At 37.7% G+C, this 24668-nt stretch overlaps 2 protein-coding genes across 9 annotated transcripts in view; one reads left to right on the forward strand and one right to left on the reverse strand.

Moving 5' to 3' along the window:
* Positions 1-5994, reverse strand: part of ANLN (anillin, actin binding protein) — a 50770-nt gene extending 44776 nt beyond the window's left edge. For 3 of the 5 annotated variants that reach the window (XM_074367233.1, XM_045516956.2, XM_045516955.2), the window contains exon 1: positions 5597-5994. In XM_074367233.1, coding sequence (XP_074223334.1) covers positions 5597-5614 — 18 coding nt within the window. In that variant the 5' untranslated portion in view covers positions 5615-5994. The remainder of the gene's footprint in view (positions 1-5596) is intronic. The other 2 variants (XM_074367235.1, XM_010955398.3) reach the window with 1 other exon arrangement.
* Positions 4683-24668, forward strand: part of MATCAP2 (microtubule associated tyrosine carboxypeptidase 2) — a 55925-nt gene continuing 35939 nt past the window's right edge. Inside the window, exons 1-2 of one of the 4 annotated variants that reach the window (XM_045516959.2) lie at positions 4683-5683; positions 10852-10921. In XM_045516959.2, the coding sequence (XP_045372915.1) occupies positions 5567-5683; positions 10852-10921 (187 nt within the window). In that variant the 5' untranslated portion in view covers positions 4683-5566. Of the gene's footprint in view, positions 5684-10851; positions 10922-18697; positions 20139-24668 lie in introns of those variants that run through there. The other 3 variants (XM_045516957.2, XM_010955397.3, XM_045516958.2) reach the window with 3 other exon arrangements.

Below are 24668 nucleotides of genomic sequence, written 5' to 3' on the forward strand. Positions count from 1 at the left end.
TAAAGTTAGTTGAATGAGATTTTAAATGACTACAGATCTTTTTCTGCCTCCATCAAAAGGTAGAATCTATTTCCACACCTTTGGATTGGGCTGGCCTTATGATTTACTTTGACCATTAAAACATGGCAGAAGTAGTGATACTGTGTGACTTCCAATCCCAGGCCTCACAATGTCTTGCAGTTTCTATTCTCACTCCCTCGGAACACTGCCACCACATGAAGAAGCCCAGTTTAAGCCCGCTAGGCACATGGCCCAGCTAACTGCCAGCATCAACCACCAGACGTGAAAAGAAGGCCATTTTACACCATCCAGTCCCAGTTAACTTGTGTATCACTGCAGACTCCTGCATGACCTCAGGGGACACCAGAAGCCCAGCTCAGCTGAGCCCAAATGCTGAGCCACTGAATCATGAGAAATAACTTGGTAGTTGTTTGAGGCATCATGGTAGGCAGAATAATGGTCCCCCAAAAATGTTCACTGTCCTAATCCCCCAAACCTGTGAATATGTTTATTAACAACCTTGAGATAGAGAGATTATCCTCGATTTTCTGGGTGGGCCCAATGTAATTACAATTGTCCTTATGAGGGAAGAGAGGCCAAAGAGGTCAGAGCCAGAGAAGGCCAGAGTTAGAGCAGATTTGACAAGAGAAGCAGAGGTCCGAATGATGAGATTGCTGACTTTGAAGATGGAGGAAGGGGCCACAAGCCAAAAAATGCAGGTGGCCTCCATCAGCTGGAAAAGGGGAGGAAACACACTCCCCTAAAGCTTCCAAAAGGAACACAATCTTGCTGATACTTTGATCTGAACCCAGTAAAACTCATCAGACTTTGACCTACAGAGTAATAAACATGTGTGATGTTACACCAGTAAATTTGTGGTAACTTGTTATAGCAGCAAACCTAATATAGCCACTAAGATTTGGGGTGATGGTAAACAGCAAGCAATAACTGACACATTAGTCCTCTGAAAACATGACACTAAGAGAAAAAAAAATCCTATGTTTTATTTGATTAAATATCAGTATATAATAAACTAGCTTTAAGTTGAAATCTTAGCCATCCCATAAAATCGTAAATACTACTCTTTTCTAACTCCTTATCAATAGATGCTCCTATTTGAATCAGTGTAGTAAAGCAAACATGAGACCCTGTAACAATTCATTCTCTTCCAAATGAACACAACTGAAGGAGGCACGTGGATTATTGGCTGGAGTTGATACACTGCCCCGCAAACACAGATCTAGCAGTTAGTGCAGACTAAGGAATTAAATTCCATTTGACCTTTTTAAGTGCTTAATTAAAAAACAAAATAATGTTTTCATCCCTCTGAGTATGCAAAAGAAGTATGAGCTAAACTTGGAAGAAGGTACAACTCTCTCCTTTTCTTAGGAATGAATTCTCAGCCAAAGAAGCGACACAATCTAAATGCTGTGTCACTGACAGAGTAATTTATGAGCCAAAGGCCTTCCAAAACACAAGACCTTCACCCTTTAAAGTCTTCAACAAACTCAAAAGTGATAGTATTACACAAATTTATACATGTCTGATCATTTCCCCCACAATAAAATATCTCACTCCCCAGATACAAAACTAGCCTAATGATATTCATTCATGGACACACCCACATTCCATTCTGGTCTGTTAGAATGCCTGAGTCAGTATATCTTCAGTTACTATGACCAATGGGTCACAAAAGAACGTGTTTTGACATTCAAACATACACAAGTGTTCTATTGCTACATTAGATTCAAAAATTTCAAGATTAAAAAAATTAGATATCCAAAAAAGTTCCCTAATCTGTAAAATAAAACTAATTAAGCACCAAAGATTATTAATTTAAAAGAAATGATGTATCTAAAATACATAAACTCAGCTCAAAAAAATGTAAGTCACCCTTCCTTGCAATAGTGTATCAGGAATTTAAGGGTTCTTTTATTTATAAGGTATATTCTTTCATTATCATACCTCCTTATTCAAATAATAGAGGCATTAAAAAAAAAACCACTGCAAATTACTAACGTAATCAGGAAATAAGATATTCCACATGGATGAATCTAACATAACTGAAGCATATAGTCCTTAAGCAATTTCTGCCCCACATGCTCAAATCATTTCCGACAGAAATGTTTTCTAGGCGATGTTACTGATTCCCTTGCCTTCTTAAACAGAGTGGACTCAATAAATTTATTATTTTCAAAATATTGTAGCAGCATTCTCTCAGGTCATCACAGAGATTTCACCTAATTCTGGAAAATTAGAGAAATTCTATTCAAAACAGTAATAGTATGTTTGTCTATTTATACCACAAGAAAAGATGGTTTACATAGTGTTTTAATTGTAGCTTTTTCTTTTTTAAGGTTCCTACATAAAAAGTTATGACTTGGCACACCTAGCTCTGGGCTTCCCTATGCTAATCTTAGACTGGGATGACCATCACCCCAAGCAGATCTTCAGACTAAGAGGCTAATACCAGTATTATGAGTAGTAAGTTTATAGTTTTAAACCCACCTAACAAGTACAACAATCACTAATGATATAGGACTTAATACAAAGTACTTTCAGTGTCTGCACACACGATTTCATTTCATCTTCAAAATCTGATTTGGTAAAATTCTGTTTTTACTACTGTTTTACAGATGAAGAAACTCAGGCACAGGTTAAATAAGAAGCCATAGGTCATATAGCTAAGAAGCGGCAAGGCAAGACTCAGACCCAGGCTCGAGTCTGAACTCTTAACCACTTTGCTATAAGCTACCTTTGGACAAAATCCAATTGCTCTTTTAAAGAATTTATTATCAGCAGAGCTAACCAACTTTATATCATCAACATAACTTTCTTAATGCTATCAGCTAATCATAATAATAAACGTGCCTTAACTGCTTGTTCATCCATGAATCAAGATGGATTTTTTATCTGGTTGGCCCATTAAGAACATTAGGGATACCCTGTTTAGAAGCTGATTCAAACAAATTGTAAAAACATTAGACACTTAGGGAAATCTGAACTCTGACAGAAAGTTCGATGACATTAAGGAACTGCTGCCTATTTTTTAGATGTGATAATAGCATTATGATCAAGTTTTTTTTTTAAGTCTTTAATGTTCAGTAATAAATACTAAAGTATTTATGTATAAAATTATATGATCTTTAGAATTTGATTCCAAATAATTCAGTGGGAGGGATTAGAAGGGAATGCAGTAAAACAATATGGCCATGTGTTGCTGGGAGATGAATGCATGAGGAGCTATTATACTTGTGTAATTTGAAATTTTCTATAATGAAGAAAAGGAACATTGCTAAAGTGTTCTAATAATTACTACTGTATATAATGATCTGTTTGTAAAATAATTTGCACTTAATAGTTCTCCATATCAATTCGGCAGAACATTATTGGATTGTGCTCGATGTTAGGAAAACATTTCTCTGAATACGACAGGAGTCCTACATTCATGAAGCTCACAATCTAACAGGAAATGTGTTCAACAAGTAAATAAATGCAAGTGAGATGGCTATTGTGAAAGGTGACCTCCCCTCGGAAGAAGGGAAATCGAATTATAACCTGGAGGTTAAATCTGAGTTTGCCAGGCAGAAGAGGTAGGTAGAGGAAGAGTGTGCCAGACGGTACTAGTGACAGCAGGGAGGAGAACCAGTGCACAACAGCCTTGTTTGAGGAAACAAAACTTTAGGACGATTGTAGCCTTTCTCAATCAGAGTTACCAAGAGAATTAATCCCTAATGCCCTGGCATTAATGAACTGACATCTCTCCTATGCCTGTAGGATGGCATGATTAAGAATCATCTTTGGGAAAACTGAGAAAATAGTTCTTGTAAATAATTTTCTGGGTTTTGTGGTTCTGATAAGGAACTCTGGTTGAAAAAGTCATTTGAACTGACTTTCAATTGTTTTTTCAGACAAGGAACTGTACTAGTTAGTTTCACTGTGCAAAAATGTTGTGAATGCTATAATTAAGTACCTAATCTTTGGAACCAATTCAAATAGCTCACTCATTACCAATTAAGGAAAAGATGTCAAAGCTGTTTTTTCCAACTGCAACTGATCTAACTTTTCATAATATAACCCATACATATTTCTGAGCACACTCTAAAAAGAAAGGCTTCTTTTAAATAAAAGTTTCTTTCAAATGAGATTTGTACTAGCTTCAGAATGACATCTTTAAGCAGAATGAAGTATATTTTCAACTTTCCAAATGCTTTGTTCCTGTCAGCTACTTAGGAGAATACAAAGAAGAAACAACACATAGGGCTAAAGTTTTAAGGAATCCTATTCTAAGTTGTAGCATAATATAATCAACGTAAGGGGAAAATATATGGTACATGACTAGCTCTATACAGCTAATGTAAAATGTGTTCTGGATTTTTGTTAGAAGATTTAATTAAGGTTAACAAATTGATGTATTTTCCACAAGATGATAGAGAACTTGAAAAAAATATATACAGTGGTGTTTGAATGCAAGTAAACTCTGTGAAACTTTCAATATCTTAGACTTAACTTATAGAATCGTAACTACATCTCCAAAAAAAAAAAAATTACTACTCTCCATTTAAGTTTTTCAGTCTAGTGTAGAGATATTTTTAGGCTCACTTTGCAACAATTCAAAAAAGTAACTGTTTGAAACTTGCACAACAACCTTAAGAAAGAGGAACTACCGTGGGAGAAAAGGAAGTGGACAACTGGCCACACGAAATTCCTGTCAACGTATATTGCCAACAAGAAGCCAAAGCTAGAGAAATAATCGACAAAATAACGGTGTAATTAATCCACATTCAATTTCCAAAGAACAGATAAGTATTCCTGTGACGTTATGCTTCATAAGCACACACAAAAATGGTTTATTTCTTTACTCTAGTTTTTTAAATTGTGGGCTATTAATTTTGGTTTGCACATTTTCGGCGAGCAATGTTTCCTTTCAATTAGTGTCAGTCCCAGGTATAAAACTTCATCGGTAGTTAGCTGAGCAACAGAATCTGACAGCACTATTGACTATAGGAACAGATGCAATGGTTTCAGGAATCGACTCATTTTAACGTTTTGCTGTCATTTTGTTCACAGCATCCTTAAAGGCATAGCTCCTGTGAGGGCTGCACGAACCCCGCAAATCACATTCCAATCCATTTCCAGGCGGCGGCTGCACACATAGCACTGAGTCACTAAGACATCCGACTCCACCCTGCAAGTCATCCGCGCTTTTACTTCCAACAGGACCTGTTCGGTCAGGCCCCAACTTCAACACTGGAAGAGACAGGGATCCACTCGAGGGGCATAAAATAACCGGGGCTGACGGAGGTTTTTCACTACTGTCTTTGAGGACAGACTCAAAACTTTCCACCCAGAACTTCACCTATCTGCAGGACAAGAAGAAGAACAAAACCGCGGACGAACCGCGGCCGCAGAGCAAGCGGCATCCGCGGTCCCCTCTGGTCCTCCTGGGTCCTCCCCAGCCCGACCCCCGCACGCACACTCTGCGCACGCGCGCGCACGCGCTTTCCCCTCGGTGGGCTCCGAGGCTGACAGAAGGTGGGAAGGAGGGTGGGGGCCAAGAGGGCTCATGGCTGGCTCAGCCCGCAAGTTTTCTCACCTCGGTAAACGGGTCCATCGCCCCGGGCTTCGCGTGTCGATTACGAGACGACGGAAACGGTGGTTCAAATTCAGAAAAAGAAAAGAAGTGAGTGTCGGCTCAGTGTGTCCCTTGGAGAAGTCGAGAAGTCCGGGGCAGGGAACCCTCCCAGCCTACTCTCTTCTCTGCTCGCAGCCTCCAGTGTCGGACTCGGCCTCCAGCGGCGGTTCAAATTTGAATTTCAGCGCCCGGATCCAGGCGCATGCGCGCAGAGTGGGGAGAGTGTCGGGCACGCCTCTCCCCGCCCCCGGCGCTGGATCACGGGGCCTCGCCGGGGCCCGGTGTTTCCCAAGGGTGGCCTTTCCACCTCTTCTCAGTGACAGCCTAGCCCAGGCTACGAGTGAGGCGGGGTTGCGGCGCCCCGGCCCTTCAACTGCCTCTCTGCTCAAAGCCCCACCCCCAGCGCTCGCGCACCCCACCCTGTTTGAGCCGATCCTTAATGCATCCCGGTGCTTGGGCGTTCCGGATTTCCTTCATTCCTGCATCTAGGATTAAGAGCCTTTATGGACCTTTGACCTTACAAAGCTTTCTCTCCGCCCGCCCCTTCTTCACCCCAGGGGGCACTCAGGCTAGGCCTTCCTGAGGGACAGGTCTGGTGGGCCCCCGGCCACTCGGGGCCGATGACCGGTGACCCCACCTTGAGCACTGGAGGCTTTTCTCATTGGGAAAATAAGGTTAACAGTAACAGACCATGTGTGAAGACTTTACACCCAAAACTCTTGTCCCTTTTTATTTTAATCCCATCAAACTGCATACAGTGTTAGAGCTGGAAGGATTCTGAGAAGCCACCCGCTTTAATCCTTCCTTTTACAGCTGAGAGAAGGGAGACCCTAAGACATTAACTGGTCCAGGAGAAATGGAAGTCCTGTTCTCAGTTCACAGTCCGCTTTCCACCACTGGATCAAGCTGTTTCTCACGATTAATCTTTCTAGTTGACTTAGAATTGTAAGATACGTTGTATAGTTACTGTATCTGACTCATTTCTTATTTAGCAAGTCTGTGCTAGGGCTTGTTATAAAGACAACAAACGAGTTTTGACTTGTTCACCTGTAACGTTGTGTAGATTGTTGAGTGACTGCCCAACAGCTAAACAAACCAAACTATTTCTCCCAGGTAAGACGTTTCCGTATAACGTTTCCATCTTAGCTGACAGTAAACATTATAAAACGTAAATAATATCTCTAATTTGAGTTTTGGTGCTATAGGTAATAATGAAAAGAATTCTGAGTGCCGGATTGGAAGAAATTCTTTAGGTTCCTGGCTCCACCAGGACCATGTGACCTTTGTTAGGTTTTAGACAAAAGATTTACCCTACAATTTTTTAACATTTTGGGGGAGTCATAGATGCCTTTGAAAATATAATTAAAGCTGGCAAATGCCCACTCAGTCATAAAGTCTGTTACATAGGATTCTATGAAGCGAATGGTCACCAGGTTAAGAACCTCTGATTTAGCCTCTTTGGATTTTAGTTTACTCACTTGTAAAACAGAAATAATCAACTGTCCTGCCTCTCTAGGAGTGTTTAGGAGAATGAGATGAAAATTAACAGAGATCCAAAAGTATTCTGTAATGAGAAGTAACGCCCTACCCAAGTGTTTGGTGTATCAAATTATTTAATATTTAACTTAAAATATGCCACTTATGAACCAAAGAGAAAAGATGCTTGAAATTTTTTCGAGTGCTGGACAGGAAAGTGGTGTGTGTATTGGGCCAGTTGTGGGTGAGGGGAGTTAGGGGGAAGTTTACACAACATTGGAAATTGAGTTGTTAGAAATTTATGAAGCCTTGTGCCTTTCGGTTTGGCCTGTGAGCCTTTGATTCTTTATAACTAAATTCCAGTCAAGACTAAGAGATAAATAAGCATGTAGCTCGATATAACTACTCAAAACGTTTAGTTTATCTTTCCTCACAGTCCCCCTGTCCTTACCCTGATAATGATGATTATAGCAACCACCACACAATAGCTGAAATTTGTTAAACACCTGCTACTTGCCAGAGCCGTGCTAGAGGCTGACGTCTGCTCTCTCAGAATCCTGCATCTCCTGTCTCCCTGTTTCCCTTCGTAACCCCACAAGCTCATGCTTCAGTTTATAAGCTAGAATTACTTTTCTTCTTTTAAAAATTGTGTTATGAAATATTTCCAGTTTACCAAAAAAATTAGTGAATAAAACAGGTAACTATGTACCCACCACCAAGCTTAAAAAATATGTAACTTTGAAGTCTCCTGTGGTGTTCCTCCTTAATCCCATTCCCCAGGGGTAGAACTATAGTAATGATGTTTATCATTCTCATGAAATATATGTACTCTTATTACATCTACATACATATCCATATCGATATATAGTGTTTTATGTAAATTTTATTTTTACTGTAAGTAAAAATTTCTGTAATTGGTCTTTTTTCTCAATATTCTGTTTATGAGATTCATCCTCACTAATAGGTAGAGCTGCATTTTATTCATTCTCACTGCTGTATTCTATTGTGTTAATGTACTTGTAATTTATGTATCCATTATCTCATTAGTGGACATTTAGCTCATATCTAATTTTTCTTACCAAAGATCCCATGATGCCATGACAATTTTTATGTCTCCTTATACATATATGCAGAACTCTCTCTAGACTAATATCCTTAGGAATTAGAGGATTATTTCAAAAATATATTCCAATATTATTGCCAGATATTAAAAATTAATTGCACTTCAAAATGATTCTAACAACTTATATTCCAATCAGCAGTATATGAGCATGTCTGCTACTCCAGTGCCTCCTTGATACTTGGATACATTTTAGATTCTGTCATTCTTTTTTCTCTTGTAATTTTTTTAATTGAAGTATAGTTGATTTAGATTCTGTCCTTGTTTGTATGCATTTCTCCTGTTACTCATGAAAGTAAATATTATTTCCTGTGTTTATTGGCCTTTCAGTTTCCTTTCTGTGAATTTCAACTTCATATCCTATGCCAGTTCTTCTGTGTGGTTGTCTTTTTCTTATTGATTTGTAGGCTTTTTGTTGTTTGCTTACTATTTTCCAGGAAAATAACTGTTTTTTTGGCTGGCAAATATCTTTTTATAGTTTATGGGTTGTCTTTTCACTTTAGGATGTCTTGGATGTACAGAAATGTTTACTATTAATGTACTTAAATACATGTATATTTTCCTTTAGTGTTTGTGCTTTTTATGGATCAAGAAATTCTTCCTTATCCTGAGATTATAGGGATATTCTCCCATATTTTCTTCTAAAAAGTACAGGTTCTCATGGTTTTGTCTTTAAATTATCTGGATTGATCTTGTTTTTTATATGGATAAACAATGTCTTAGCAGCAGTTATTTAATTGTCCATCTTTTCCCCACTGACCTGTAATGCCACTTTTCATGCATATATAGGTCTATTTAGTTCTACTGGTTTATTTTTCTATTCCTTTCCTAATATCAGACTGTCTTAATTATGTGTTGATATGTGATAGGGCAAATTTAAAATTGACTTGGTTAATTTTGTCCCCTTGTTCCTCTATATAAATTTTGGGGTCACATTGCCAGGGTCCACAAAGGAAAAAAATTGAGATTTTTAACTGGAACTGTATTGAATTTATCAAATAACTTGGAGGAAATTGACAGCTTTGTGATATCAAGCCATTCCATTCGTGAACATGGTTATATCTTCATTAATTTAGACCTACTTCAATATCTTCCAAAAATATTTATAATATACTTCCATAAAGATCTTTAAGCTCTAATTTATTCCTGTGTATTTTTTTGTTGTTACTGCTTCTATAAATGGTATGTTTTAAATTGTATTTTTAAACTATTATTGATATATAGGAACATGATTATTGCAAACATTCTGAACTATCTTATTAATTTTAGGTATTTATAGAGCAGGAGCTTTTTAAAATGTAAATTATACAATGCCAATATTGTTTAGAGCCAGTTTGTCTTCTGTTGCAATTAGAATAATATCCAAATTCTTTGTCATATCTGCAGGGTTCTACATGATATGGACCTTACTTGCCTCTCCTAGTATCCTCATAACCTCCAAATATCAAAATACTCTCCCTTTTTTCCCGCTAGTCTCCAGCCTCATATACTTTTCTTCTAGTCATAAAAATGTGCCAAAATTTTCCTGCCTCGAGAACTTTCCACCCCCTGGACATTCCTAGATTCTACTCATGGCTGGTTCCTCATTAGTTGGGTCTAAGCTTGAATGTGCTGCCTCCTCAAAGAAGACATCGCTGATCAGGTGGCGACACCCCTCCTCTCTGCCACCAAATCACTTTCTGTCCTATTACTCTATTTTCTTCATTGCATTTACCACTTATGTGGGGTTATTTTTGTTATGTATTTAGGCTTATTATCTACCTCTTATACTAGAGTGTAAGCATGGAATGGCACGGACTTGTGTATAGCTATAACCTAGCAACTTCAGGGCATGGAAGTTCAGAAGGTATTTGTTGAATGAATGAATGTAAGATAACTATTATTCCTTTTGTAGAGATGGGGAAACTAAGATACAAAGAGGCTAAGTGATTGGTCTAAGACCATCACCTAATAATTTGAACCAGATCTGCCTTGTTTATGATCTCAACATTTCAGTTAATTTATTTACTTTGATCACCAAAGACTCAAATAATGAGGTAATATGCTCTTGAGTTATATCTAAAGTGCTGAATAAATAGCAATCAATTGCTTTAGAAGTTTTTTTAACTACTAAGTTAGGAAAGGAAATAAACGTGTTATTTTCACATGATTTTAGCAGTTGGACTATACAATTTGGCCTAAATAATGTTAATACTGTGAAAGTCATCAAAAGTGTCTTCCCTAGTTATTTAAATAAAAAGTTATTTAGGTAAAGATATTTATTTAGGTAGACCACAGTTATTTAGGTAAAGACCACAGCTTATTTTATAATTTAGGTAAAGACCACAGCTTATTATATTAATTTAGAATAGAATTAAGGCTCTGAAGCAGAGATAACTAGAGATTAAATGTGGCCCTAGTAAATGAGTATTTGCTTCTTATGAGATCCTTTCTTTCCAACAAAGAAAATGATAGTCATGTCTTTCACAGATAAAATTGACAGAGGGCTGAAAAAAACATTTACTTCAATAAGACACTCCAAATGCTATGTATTTACAATTAATTTTTCCAAGTATATTTGTACATGTTCTCATTTCATTCACAAAGTAATACAATGATGTAAATATCTTTATTTTTACAGGAATCAAAAAGGCCAAGATCTCACCATAAGGCAGTGACAAGAAGGATTAAAGTCAAGTTCTCTACTTCAGGTTATCTGGCTAAAAGGCCACTTCTTTTACACATTTATTAGAAATAAGAACCATCAAAGATGTTATATATGTTTTACTAAAAGGGCTATTTTATTTGTTACAATCTTTACTGTTCGTGGTCACTAGCATTATATTTTAACAGTTTGAATGGTTTAGCCCTTTTTTTTTTTTTACTTTTCTAATTCAATCAATCAAATGTTTCATATTCCAAAGCGAGGGAAAACAGATTGTGTGTATGCTTTTTAGCATATTGTATTATCTCAAAAATCCAAGGCAACTGCAGTCATATTTCCTTTATTCAATCATCTATTCTCAAAATGTATACAGCTTTAATCTCCTTTTTACTTTATCAAGTGGTTAATAAGGGTATTAAGGGAATTCATATTTAAAGGACCACAATAAATCCTTTCATAAAGGTGAAGAATTCTTTTATGTACTTATCACACTATAATTTACATATTGCTAACTTTAATTTTCTGTACCTAGAGTTCTCAAAGCTATATTCACAGATTCTACTTTTTAATTTTTTCACAAGCCCATATAGAAGAAAGGTAACTCAGTATTTAAAAATAGCAGAAGTCCATGTTTCTTAAACATCAGAGTCTCTTTATTGAACATCAAAAATAAAACCTTTTCCTTAAATTTGAAACAAGAAGGTTCATTATACTCCACTGATATTTGTCATGAACTTCTTTATCTTCCAAACACTTCAAAACTTTCTCCTCACACACTGCTTCCATTCCATGGTACTTCTCCTCGCTCACTAGCCCTTCCAAATGTTGGTGTTCATGACATCCACTTTCATTCTCCTGTTCCTTGCTTCTCACAGCCTGACCCCATCCCTGTCTTCCTTGGCACCATTCATGCCTGGCATGTACTAGGCCCTCAAGAAATGTTTGCTGATGAATTCTTGTAACCACAACCTTCTACACTCTGACCTCAACACTCCTCAAACCTTCCAACTCTACTAATCTCCTCATCTCTTCTACTTGTCCACCATATATATGGCCACACTTGGACACTAATCAATACTAGGAAGTGCTCCATCTCCAAGTTTTCAAATCCCAAAACTGGCCTCCTGATTGTAATCTTGAATCCATAGCTTTTGTCCACTGCTGCTCGTGCCTACTGAACCCGCAGTCCCCCTCCATTGGGGGTTAGAAGGTTAGAATGGACTAACCTTCAGTCTATTATCATTTCCCAACTTTCAGTCAAATTTAAAGTGTTACAGTTTATTTGTAGCCATGCCTGTGTATTAGCCCTCACCTCCCACCTTGCCCTTTTCTATGAGACCACATGCTAAGTAGTACATCTATTCTGAAAAGGAGGCCAAGGGAGTTTTTTTTTTAAAGCAGGATCTGGCAGGGATCACCTAATTCAGCCCCCTAAAATAGTAGATGAGAAAACAAGATTGTGACTAGTCAAAGATTTCCAGAACCTGTCATTGGCCCTTCCCAGGGCTCTTCCCCAAACACTGCCCAGCCTCCTTTATGCCTCACTTGCCAGACCCCAAGGGAAATCACATCTATACCATTCTTCACGGCCCCTTGTCCTTTTTGCTTCATTTCATTTGCCAATATCTAATCTACTTTTTCTGTTTTTCCTGGCTTGCTGAGCATTGAGCCAATTGCATTCCAAATTTATTCCAACTAATTGGACCTTTAATGTTGCTCAGAATCCTTTTATTCTTATCCGTTTGAATCCTTATCAAATTCTGTCCATTTCCCATCACATCTTTACTCTGCAAATGGCTTTACTGCCCACTTTGCTTAATGTTCAATACCAAGGGATGTGCTCAAAGAACAGGTCTCAATCACTTGCTGTTCCCTGAACATACCCTGCTGTGCTACATCCGTGCTTTCTCACCTTGATCCTGCTACCAAATTGCCCTACCAACACCTTTGGTTATCTAATTATGAGTCCAGCTGAATATCATGTCTTGTAAGATTTCCCATTTAGGCCACAGTGAGGTCATTTTCCAACTTACTACTCAATTTGCACCACTTTATTTTGATATGATTTCAAACCTAAAAAAAAGTTGCAAAAGTTTTATACACATACACATAGTAAAACGTTGAAGAATTCCAAGGTGTCCTTCAACTAGATTCCCAATATATTAACATTTTACTATATTTGCTTTATTCTCTCTCTCTCTCTCTCTCTCTCTGTCTCTCTCTAGATAGGTAGGTAGGTAGGATTCTATAGATTTATATATAGATATACACATATACACATACATATGTAAATACATATGTATACAGTTGACCTTTGAATAACATGGGTTTGAACTGCGTAGGTCCATTTACACTCAGATTTTTTTCAATAAATACAATAGTACTACATGATCTGTGGTTAGTCAAATCCATGGATACAGAACCTCAGATACGGAGGGCTGGCTCTTAAGTTATACATGGATCCTCATCAGTGCCGGGGGCAGTGTCCATACCCTCCTGAGTTGTTCAGGGGTCAAGAGTGCATATATATTTACATATATACATACATACTCTAAAGTATTTAAGGGTAGAGGAGCATCCTGTCTGCAAGCTAAACACTTCAGAAAAAAAGCCATATATACACACACACATATATACATAGATATGTAACTGTAGTTACATATACATTTCTCTGTGTGTCTATGTACAGATGGTCCCTGACTTATGATGGTTTGACTTAACAATGATTTGACTTTACAATAATGCAAAAGTGGTATGCTTTCAGTAGAAATGGCATGTCAAATTTTGGTCTTTTCCGGGGATAGCAATAAGCTGTATGATGCTCTGCTGATGCTGGACAGCTGCAGCGAGACTCAGCTCCCAGTCAGCCCTGCAATCAGGAAGGTAACCACTATACTTAAAACCGTCCTGTTTTTCACTTTCAGTATAGTACTCTATAAATTATATGAGAAAGTCATCATTTTATTATAAAATAGGTTTTGTGTTAGATAATTTTGCCCAAGTGTAGTTTAATGTAATTTTTCTGAGCATGTTTAAGGTAGGCTAGGCTAGGCTAAGCTTTAATGTTTGTTAGGTTGAGCACATTAAATGCATCTTTGATTTAGGATGGGTTTATCAGGACATAATTCTATCATAAGTTGAGGAAGGTGTGTGTGTGTGTGTGTGTAACTTTGTTGGCTCCTCTCCCTCTGCCCCACAGCTAAATGACTAAGAACTCTCAATTCTACCCTGAGTGTTCTTGTTTACCTACACAGAGTCCCCAGGTGATCTCATAAGTCCCAATGACTTAAAATACCATCCATATACTGATGGTTCCCAAATTTATTTCTTTAGCATGATCACTTCCTTGAACTCTGAACGGTAATATCCAGCCACCTACTTGAAATCTTGACTTGGACTTCTAACTGGTGTATTTAACTTTTAACAAACACAAAATGAAATTTCCCCACTAAACCTATTCTTCCCCAATCTTCTCCATTTCCATAAATGGCACCACTATCCACCCAGGCCCAAAACCTAGTGTTTTATTCAATTCCTTCTTCCTCTCCTCCTATCCACATAACCAACCTACCGATCAACTCTGCCCCCACAATATATCCTGGGTCTTTTACTTCTCTCCCTCTCTACAGCTTCCATTCCACCTTAAGCCATCATGACCCCCAACTTGACCCACTGTAAGAGTCTCCTGTCTGGTTCTGCTGCTTCCACTTCCACCCTCTCATCCATTGTTTTCAGAGCAGTCAATGCTATCTTTAAAAAAAAAAAAAAAGCCACATTATGTCACTGTCCTGTTTTAAATCCACCAGTTGCTGCTGATTGCACTTAGAATAAAGTCCAAACTCCTTTCCCTGCCCCCTTCCGACCTCTGAGATCCTTTCTCCTACCACTTTTCTCCAGCTCACTGGGCTCCAACCATGCTGACCTTCACATAGCCCCAGGATCATGTCAAGATCATTCCCATCTCAGGGCTTTTGCCTTTGCAATTCCCTCTACTTCGAATGCTTGTCCCCCACTTTATTCCAAGTCACCACCAAGTATACTTCCCCAATTTACTCTACTTCCTAACACATGTTTGTGTCTGAGATTACATCATTTGTTAGCTTGATTGTTGTTTCTCTCACTATAAGTTCTGAGAGAACTGGGATTCTATTTGATTTACTCACCACAGCATCCCAGATGTATGTGCGCAAGGACTGCCTGATACATGTATATCAGGTTTACGTATATATGTATGCACTACCGGTAGTAAAATAAAAATGTAATAAATATCTGTGGAAGGAGTAAATTATGCACATCTTGGTTTATTCAGAATATAATGAAGATAGGCAATTTTTTTTGGTCTGATTAAAAAATATCCTTCCTTCCTCAGTCATTTACGACAAATCATCCTATCAAAAAAAAAAAATTACAATGTTCCCCAGGATTTTTGTACTGTTCCGAGCGTTTTCATTGAGGTGAAAAGGCAGAGGCAGTTTCACAGAGCATTCTTTGATTTGGCTTCCACTTCATGCTTTTCATTCTGCTGAAAAAAGACAGGCTGAAAACATTCCATTCTCTCTATACAGACATCCCGAAAGCATTCAAACTGCACTGAAAAACATTTTTTAAAGCTACAGAAACCAACTTTCCCTGGATTTTTTTTTTTCTTTTATCGTTTACAACAGCCCTGAGGCTTCTGTTAATGCTTGTTAGAATCTGGGGTGTTGCAACTCCAGTTGCTCTGTTCTTTTTTTGTGGCAGGCTGCAGATTAATTTTCCTAAGTTCATATATTTCCAATGAAATAGAATGTTATAAATTGCTTCCAAGTGAACAGGGAGGAAAGTCAAAAGAATTTTCTAGAAGCTTCCCTCCCCTCATTCTTTTAAGCTCTCATCTGAAATTTAAAAGTAAACATTGTTTTAATGTTCTAATTTTTTTAGTTACTAATATAACATCCCCTTAAGAAATTACACTGTTTATCAGTTTCAAGCATAATACATACCTGATCTGCTCTCAACAAAATGAACTTTTGCTGTAGAAAGTCAAATATTATAGTTAATTGTCTCTCCACTGGCACTAGCAATGCTTACTAACATTACTGACAACCTTTTCCAAGTCTTCACCATCTTTATTTTCCTCTTTCTTGGACTTTACTACCCAGCTTCCCCATTCAAAATTAATGATCAGATGTATTCTAAGCTTTTAAAAAGGAAGATGTTAATCTTTTTTTCCTTAAAAAAGCCTGATCTTCTCTCTACAGAAATGTTTTGATTGACTTTTATTATCCTGGAACTCCACCAGTTATGAATAGCTTGCCATGAAGTTGGTACATGGAATATACAAATTTACATATGAGTTAAACAAAAGTTACTGATAAAATTAGAAAAATATAAGATCTTTATCCATAACATAAAAATCTCACTACACATAAAAGAACAATATTTCTATGATAATAACTGTTTTCCTATCATTTTTGTGTCTAAAATTTAACGGAAATTACCATAAAAGAGATTCAGAAGTCAAAATGATCCACAATATGATGTTGGTCATGAACATAAAAATAACCATAAAAAGGGGAAGGTATAGTTCAAGTGGTAGAGCGCATGCTTAGCATGCACGAGGTCCTGGATTCAATCCCCAGTACCTCCACAAAAAATAAACAAACCTACTTATTCCCCCCCGAAAATAAAATAATTAAGTAATACAATAACAAATAAAAAAATTTTTTTAAATAACCATAAAAAAGTGAAGTATAATGCTTCCATAGGAAAACTGCAGTAGCATTTTTGGCTATTATTGGACAACTTTAATAAAACTTTAAAAAGGGGGGAGGCATATCCTTAGAGACACATAAATTAAGAGCAGTTTTAACAGTTCTTAATTTTATTTTGCAATCAGTGCTTTGAAAATGGAGTTTATATAGAAACAGGTATAAAGGAAGTTTCTCAGAAAGATGGAATTGTTCATTGTTCTGGCAGATATGTAAAAACAAAGCTGACTCAAAAGCAGCCAAGTGGACAGCTGCAGATGCTGTACCCAATGGAAATACTAAGCAGGCGCAGCACGAATCAATAATTAACAAAGCAGATGCACAAAGCTTGATGAGGATGAATAATTGCATAGGCAGGAACGGTAAAAGGAGCCCATAACAGTACTAGTTTTGTAAGAAATTAGATAAACTCTTTGTTTTCATGAATTTGTTAGCAAGAGTACTTCAGTGCCTAATGGTACACAAAGAACATCTTTTTTAAATGCTTTGAAATTAATTGATATGCACCTCTGTATAGGATTTATCACTGAAAATATTCATGAATCAAAATGATACACCAGAAAATATTGGTAGGGTGAACATAAAAATAATTTTTAAAGTAAAGAATAAAATAATATTCCAGATGGGCTAACTACAGGGTGATCAAATTGTTTAATTTTAGAATTCTTAAATTTAACAAAATGCTGAAGAGGGAGGCAAAGCTTTAGTGCACACCATTTTCTAACTTGTATTATGGGTGTGTGTATATATGTATATATAGATATATATCCTCTGTGCTAGAAACTGTCTTGAGGGTAAGCATTGTCTTTTATGTACTCTTAAAGCACTAAGCCTAGTGCCTTGTATATAAATAAATAGCTGTGGAGTTAATAAAATAATTCATCTTGGCTTCTTCAAAATATAATGAAAATGGACAATCTGATTAAGCATGCCTTAGTAAAAGCATTCAGAGTAAATTCTTTACTCAGATGTTGAACATATGAAGTCTTTTTTTTTTTTTTTAGATATACAGTTCTTAAACTGCAGAGACTTGAAAAATTAGAAATTTGCAGAGGTAACATATTTATAGCAAACTTGGAAAGTAGGTTTCAAAGTTTTGGGTATATAAGGAAGCTAGGTGTATAGGGTTCATTTACAGCCTTTTTCCTTAAGATATATGTTGCAAGAATAACTGCTCTTCTAAATGCAAAGGATTCATTGCTCATTACTCTAGCAAGTGCTTTAACTTGAAGATTTGTTCTTTACACGCTCATTTTATATCATTCTACTTTCTTTGAGTTATCATTGAAAATGCATACTTTCTATTATCTACTTATTCATTAACTTACAAATAATTTATTAAGTACCGACTTTGTGCCAGACACTGTTCTAGGTGCTGGAAATGTAGCAGTGAACAATCAAAAATCACACTTGTGGAAATTTTGCTCTAGAGATGGAGACAGACAATAATCAAGATAAATCAGTAAAATACATAATAAATTAGATAATGTTAAGTGCTAAAGGGAAAAAAAATAAAGCAGAGAAGGGGGATAGAAAATCTGAGAAAGGAGTGAAATTTTAAATTGAACAGCCAGGAAAGGCCTCACTAACAGGTGACATTTGGATTAAGTCCTGAAAGAAGTGAAGGAGCTAGTCCTGTGGACATAAAGATGGGGTTAGGGAAGGAGGGCAGTATTCCAGGCAGGGGAAATCCGAAATTGCAAAGGTTGTGAGGTGAAGCAGTGCTTGGTATAGTTGAGGAATGTCAAGGAGACCAGCATGTCTGGAGGAGACCAAGGGGGGGAGTAGTGGAAGATGGGACCAAAGAGATGACAGGAGGCTACGTCACTGAAGGACCTCACTGGTAAGAAACGAAGCCACTGAAGTGCTTTTCACAGAGAACTGACATCCGACTTTTTAACAGGATCACGCTGACTGCTGAGTTTTGATAATAAAGTGAAGAGGGCAAGAATGGAAATACAGAGTTCATCTAGGAGGCTATAGCTGTAATCCAGACAAATGATAGTGGTGGCTTGAGCCAGAATGGTGGCAGTGGTGATAATGAGAAGTGGCTGGATTCTGGATATAGTCTAAAGACAGTAGTCACAGGATTTTTCTGACAGAATAGGATGTGGGGTTATCCACTGTCAAATTTCCACTGTTCCTCCCTAATTGATGAAAAATATACAGATTCTCACATGTTTTCTGTCATTCTCAGAGTACAATGTTCCTGACATAACTTCACTTTCCTTTTGTTCCTGAGTTGGAAAACACATCCCACGATTATTTCTGTGTCCTGTCTCAACCTTGAGGAAGGATAAAGAGAAAGTGTGGCTCTGAAAATTGACAGTGCCAACAGTATCTTATGAGTTCCTCCTAGACTGGTAGTTCCAGACAATTCATTTTCCTTGTTTACATCCTCAAGGCCTGTCTCAGAAACTCAAAAAATGTTCAGCAAATGGTGTAGTCTCTATATTTCCCATGCCAGTAATAAACAAAAAACATTTAGCCCCTATCAACTGCCCATAAATTAGAATCTGTATTTTAGTATTAAGGATATTATGCCAAGGTACTTAACTAGTAAATGTAGTTGAGCTCCCAGCACTTTCACTATTACCAGCCACAATCTATAGTTTTCAGCTTTTGCACCCGGAAAGGCAACTAAAAGGCGGAAGAGACTCGGTGTGCAATTCACAATTGGGACTGAGTGTCACACCGCCTCTCTCTTGTGAGGCTATAGGAGTTAGGCCCTCTTCAACAACACACAAATAGTAACTACTATATATAAAATAGGTAAACAAATTTATACTGTGCAGCACAAAAAACTATATTCAATATCTTATAGTAACCTATAGTGAAAAATAGTATGAAAATGAACATGTGTATGTATATATGTCTGAAACATTATGCTGTACACCAGAAATTGACATAACTTTATAAACTGACTATACTTCAATTAAAAGGAATGCAAAAAAAAAAAAAAAAAAAAGTCTACGGAGATGATCAGTTAAAATACGAGAATTCCAAAGGCTGGAGACCTGAGCCTCTCCCAGAGCCCAGCCCACCAGCCCCCGCGGCGGGGACCTGCGCTGTGCACGCCGGGAGTTGTAGTTCCTTCTCTCTTCCGGAGCGCCTGTCCGCCGTTGCTCGAGCGCCTCCAGTGGCGCAGGCTCTGTGAAACTCAGCGCACGCGGACGGCGAGAAGCGTTTCCTAGCAACGGGGGAGCGGCAACGTCACGGAGGCGGGTACGAGGGGCAGCTGCACACCGTTGGGCGGCCTTGAGTACCTTCCAGCACCTGAGGGCTGGAGGGAACACTGCTTGCGGCTCTGTGTCCACCCGTTTTTGGGCGTCCTTACCCCCTTTCCTGCCCCACGTCGCGGAGAGCACCCTCCCGCCACGACCCCGCTTCTGCGGCACGGGCCAGAGGCGAGGGGCGGCCCGCCCGGCTCTTGTCAGTCCCTCGCCCGTAGCGCCCGGGGGCCCGCCGCCCGCGGCCTCAGCGGGACGATGCTGGAGTCCATTCGCGTGACAGGTGAGTGCCGAGAAGGGCTGGCGCCTGGGCTGGCAGGGGCGGCTAGCGTCCTCCCGGCTGTTTGCTTCGAGTATGGGGAGGGTCCGCCCGGAGGCCGAGGTAAATGTGGGATGTGGGCTCCGGTAACCAAACCGACGCCGGGAACAGTGCGGAGCGCGCTGGAGGTGCACTGGAGAAATGTGCGCAGGGAAGAGAGAAAAACGGTCCTTTTTCCTTTTGTCACTTATTATAAGTAAGCACGTGCTGTGAACTGTAGTGAGGTCGACTATAATAGTTTACTGGCCCTACAAATGTACAGTCTAAATACTGTTAAATTCTGTTTCAAAGCGTATTAGGTATGTAATTGGGCATTATATTGCACCAAGATCTAATTTTCTAGAATGCTCAGAAAAATCAGAGCTAAGCAAAAGAGCACATCTCTGTATATCAGCATTTATACTGTTTCTTTGTATGTATGCTTTTATTGTTAAGTCAGAACGTTTTGAGTTGGTATTAAGAGGTCACTCTATAGCATGTATTTATTATATCAAACGCAAAAAATGGGTATTTAGACCCCAGGTCAGAAAGTTTACTTGCGTTTTGTTATTTTAAAAAAAAAACTGTTGACTATTAACTATTTAAAAATTATCTTGTATAATATTGAAATAATTTCCTAGGCCATTTTCCCGTCATTTGATTCTAACATTACTACAAGACAGGGTTTGTTGTAGTCTAGCATCATGACTAAAAACAACGAAGAACAACAGAGTAAAGGGAAATGTCTCGTCTAGAAATAAGGCCAGGTTTTTTTACTTTAGGGCATTGCAGTACCTAATAGACATTTTTCTGCAAAATTTTAAATTGTGTAACGAAATTAATCTTTAATGAAAATATTTATGGTCTTAATTTTATACTACTTTATTTCATGTTCCATGTTAGAAAATAGGGAGCTGATTTTGTGCAGTCATAACTCCTGTAATTCATCTTGTTGTTATTTATGTTGACAGGAAGCATGGACAATTACAAGATCTAACATTTAAGAGGCAACTTAAATTGGCATTAGATTTTTTTAAAGTAATTTTATATAGATGCTATTCTTTCATCTTAAAATACAATGAAAATATTGAAAGTTACTTTAAAAAAACTATCTTCTTTTTGTCTTGGAGCAGGGTCTCTCAACTTGGGCACTGTTAATATGTAGATAGTAAACCCTCTCGTCCCACCGCACACAGAATTTTAACAACCAAAAATGTCTCCAGATATTGTCAAATGTCTCCTGGAGAGCAGAATTACCATGCCTCCTCCCTCATTTGAGAACCACTGCCTTGATGAAAAATATACTAAATTCTGTCAAAGTGAAGGTTATTAAATGATTAGCATGGCAATCATTATAGAGAAAGAATAATATTAGTTTTAGATAATATTAGATAATAAAGATGATATTAGTTTTAGAAAGAGGATGTTGTGACCAGTCAGTCGGCAATACGAAGTGGATCTCCTGATTTTCAATATGCAGAGTTGGAAGTTTCAGGAGAGAGACTTTATAATAGACTCACTCCTCTTGCCTCAACTCCCTTTCTATAGTTGATTGACAATACACTTATCAATCCAGCTTTGCGTGTTGCATATCCTGAGATAGATAATTCGGCAGTGAATTTCTATAGCTTAGTAAAAATTCAAATAGCCATTTGAGACAATTCAAGCCTCAAATTTAAAACAGCTGACTGATTATTTTTCAAAATCATTTCTCCATTTATTTTATATGGTTCTTGACTAGTTAAAATGATAGTTCTAGAACCCCATGCCCAGCATTTCGCTGACATATCAGAAAGCCCAGTTTTGACTGCTAGAAACTATGAAGAGAGTTTAGCCGAAAGCATGGCCCCTTTCCCCCTTACTATCCCCACACTATTCATTGATTTCTAAGAAGCCCATGCTCTTCTGGTTAGCATTAAGAGCTTGATTGTTGGTGAGAGTACTGATGGAAATGTGTTCATTTCTTTTCAGCTCTAAAATAGCTATAAATATAGAGCAAACTGGTTGTTTTTTATTTCAGGACTAAAGCAGTTACTTGTTTCTGAAATCACTTCCTATGTACCTGCCTATCTTACCCACTTTTGACTTACTCTTCATGGTTTAATAGGATCTAAGTATAACATCCTGGTGGAACTGCTGATTGGAGAAGTAAACTAAAGATGTGTATGCTATGTATACTGTGTGAAATGGAATCAAATCAGAGATTTCTTTGCCACCACATAGCTTTTAAAAGAAGATAGTTTATTATACTAAAGCTACTAAAATGTTGATTCTAGAACGTTGAATTTATTAATGTTAAATTTACCTCAGGAATCCAAATTTTATGATCCTAAATATTTTTCCATTTACATTATTCCTTGGAGTATTTCTCTGGGAGCCGAATATAATAGTGAATATAATAACAATGCTGATAAATAACACGTGCTGCTTAGTGCAGGCCAGCACTGTTCTCAGCACTTCACATATATTAACTTTTTTGATCCTCATACCAATACTGTGAGGTCTATAGTGTTATTATCCCTTTTTACAGATAAGGAAACTGCAGCACAAAGATGGTAAATAACTTGGTCAAGGTCACAGATGCTAATAAACAGCCAAGATTCAAACCGGAGAAGCTCCATTCCAGAGCCCATTATCTCAACCAGTAGGAAAGTCAGAAGGCTGTTCCAATGACTACATGCTGATTTAAGCTGCAAAATTCAACATGAAGATCTCATTTAATATCAGTGGTACATTAGCTGGCAGTTTACTCCAGGTGTTGTTTTTAAGTTTTTATCACAGGCAAATCTGTAGTAATTTTTACCTGAAAGATCACATTTTACTTGACTATAAAATTGTTTTCAGGATAGGAAAGAAGACATCTAGCTCATTCAGTGAGTAACCAAATGCTGTCAGAAGCCATTCAATATAAGACTATGTTAACTTATGAATTCCTACTGCCCATATTTTGTATGTGATATAAGAAGTGATTAATGAATCATCTGGAAATGAAGCTCCTTTGTAACAAAAGTGAATGTTTAAAAATACTGGAGACAAAAGTCTTGACAGCAGTGTTTGGCCATCGGGGATGAATACACTTAGGCACACAGCTCCTGTTTGTCCTGCAGCAGTAACACCTGCCATTAAAACTTGTCCTCAACATCACTGATTGTTTCATTTTAAAAAATGAATGCGTCTGGTATGATATTTTCCTCCACCTTCAGGCATTCAAATCCTATATCCTTTCTCTTCTCTCAAATATTCTCTTTCGTTGGCCACCTCTCAGGGCATTAAGTAAGCAAAACCAAATACAGATGTATGCCATAATGGGACTTATAATTTCAGTGATGGGGAAGGCCATCAAATAAACAAATACAGGACTGCAGCCATGACAAGTGAGTCAAAGAACCTTCAAGGGAAGATTTCCTGAACAAGTGATATTTGAACTGAAGGATGAATAGCAAATAATATAACAGAGAGAGGAAGAAAGGGCTCTCCAAACATAGGGAGCAGAATGTGAAGAGGTTGTGTCTGGAGAGAGAGTGGTGAGTGTGAGGGATTGACAAAATGAAAGGAGGCTAGAAGGGGCTGCCTAAGGGGGAACACTGTGCACGATGAGGCCAGGGAGGCAGAGTGACCTGACCATGAGTGACTTCATGTGCCATGATGAGGAGTTTTGTCTTCCTGGGGAAGTTTGTCTTCTCTCATGTTCACTATTGTTTTAGGTGGTGTTTAATGCTGTTTCTTTTATCACAACCATCATTTTCTGGCATTATCGAATACCCTAAATGTTTCTGACTGCAGACAAACAAACAAAAAGACACACACACACACACACACACACACACACACAGCAGATTTTGACCAAAAAAACCCAATAGTGTCACATTATAAGAATCCTTGCTAATAGAGTAACATTAAAGTGCTCCTACCTGGGACTGTGACGTTTTTAAAAATCCTCAGTACAGTTGAGTTTCTCAGTTCTTGAATGATACTAGCCTTTTGATCTCTCTCTTTTTACTTACAGTTGAGAAACTATATTGGATAATGTTGAATTTAGAGATATTGTAATTAATAGACTATCTGTTATAATGCAGACAACTTGGGCAATGAATATGCTTTTAAGGATACTGACTTTTTATATACCTTTTCAAAAATTCTGGTGTAACTTATATTCAGTAAAGTGTGTAAGTCTTAAATGTGCAGCCTGATGAATCTATACCTATGTAACCACTGCCCAGAACAAGATATAGAGCATTGCTAGCCCCAGTACCCTGGTACCTCCTCCCAGGTTATAATTCCTTACTCAAAGGTAACCACTGTCCTGCCTTCTAATTCCATATGTTAGTTTTGCCTGTTTTTGAACTACATATAAATGGAATTATACAGTATGTACTCTCTTGATCTGGCCTTGTTTGCTTAGTATTGTCTGTGACATTCATCTATATTGTTGCTTGCAATCTCAACTTGTTCTTTTTCATTGCAATATAGTATTCACTTGTATGAATATAACACAATTTATTCATCCTTTCTGCT

This window comes from Camelus bactrianus, chromosome 7, assembly GCF_048773025.1.
Source record: "Camelus bactrianus isolate YW-2024 breed Bactrian camel chromosome 7, ASM4877302v1, whole genome shotgun sequence".
NCBI lineage: Eukaryota > Metazoa > Chordata > Mammalia > Artiodactyla > Camelidae > Camelus > Camelus bactrianus.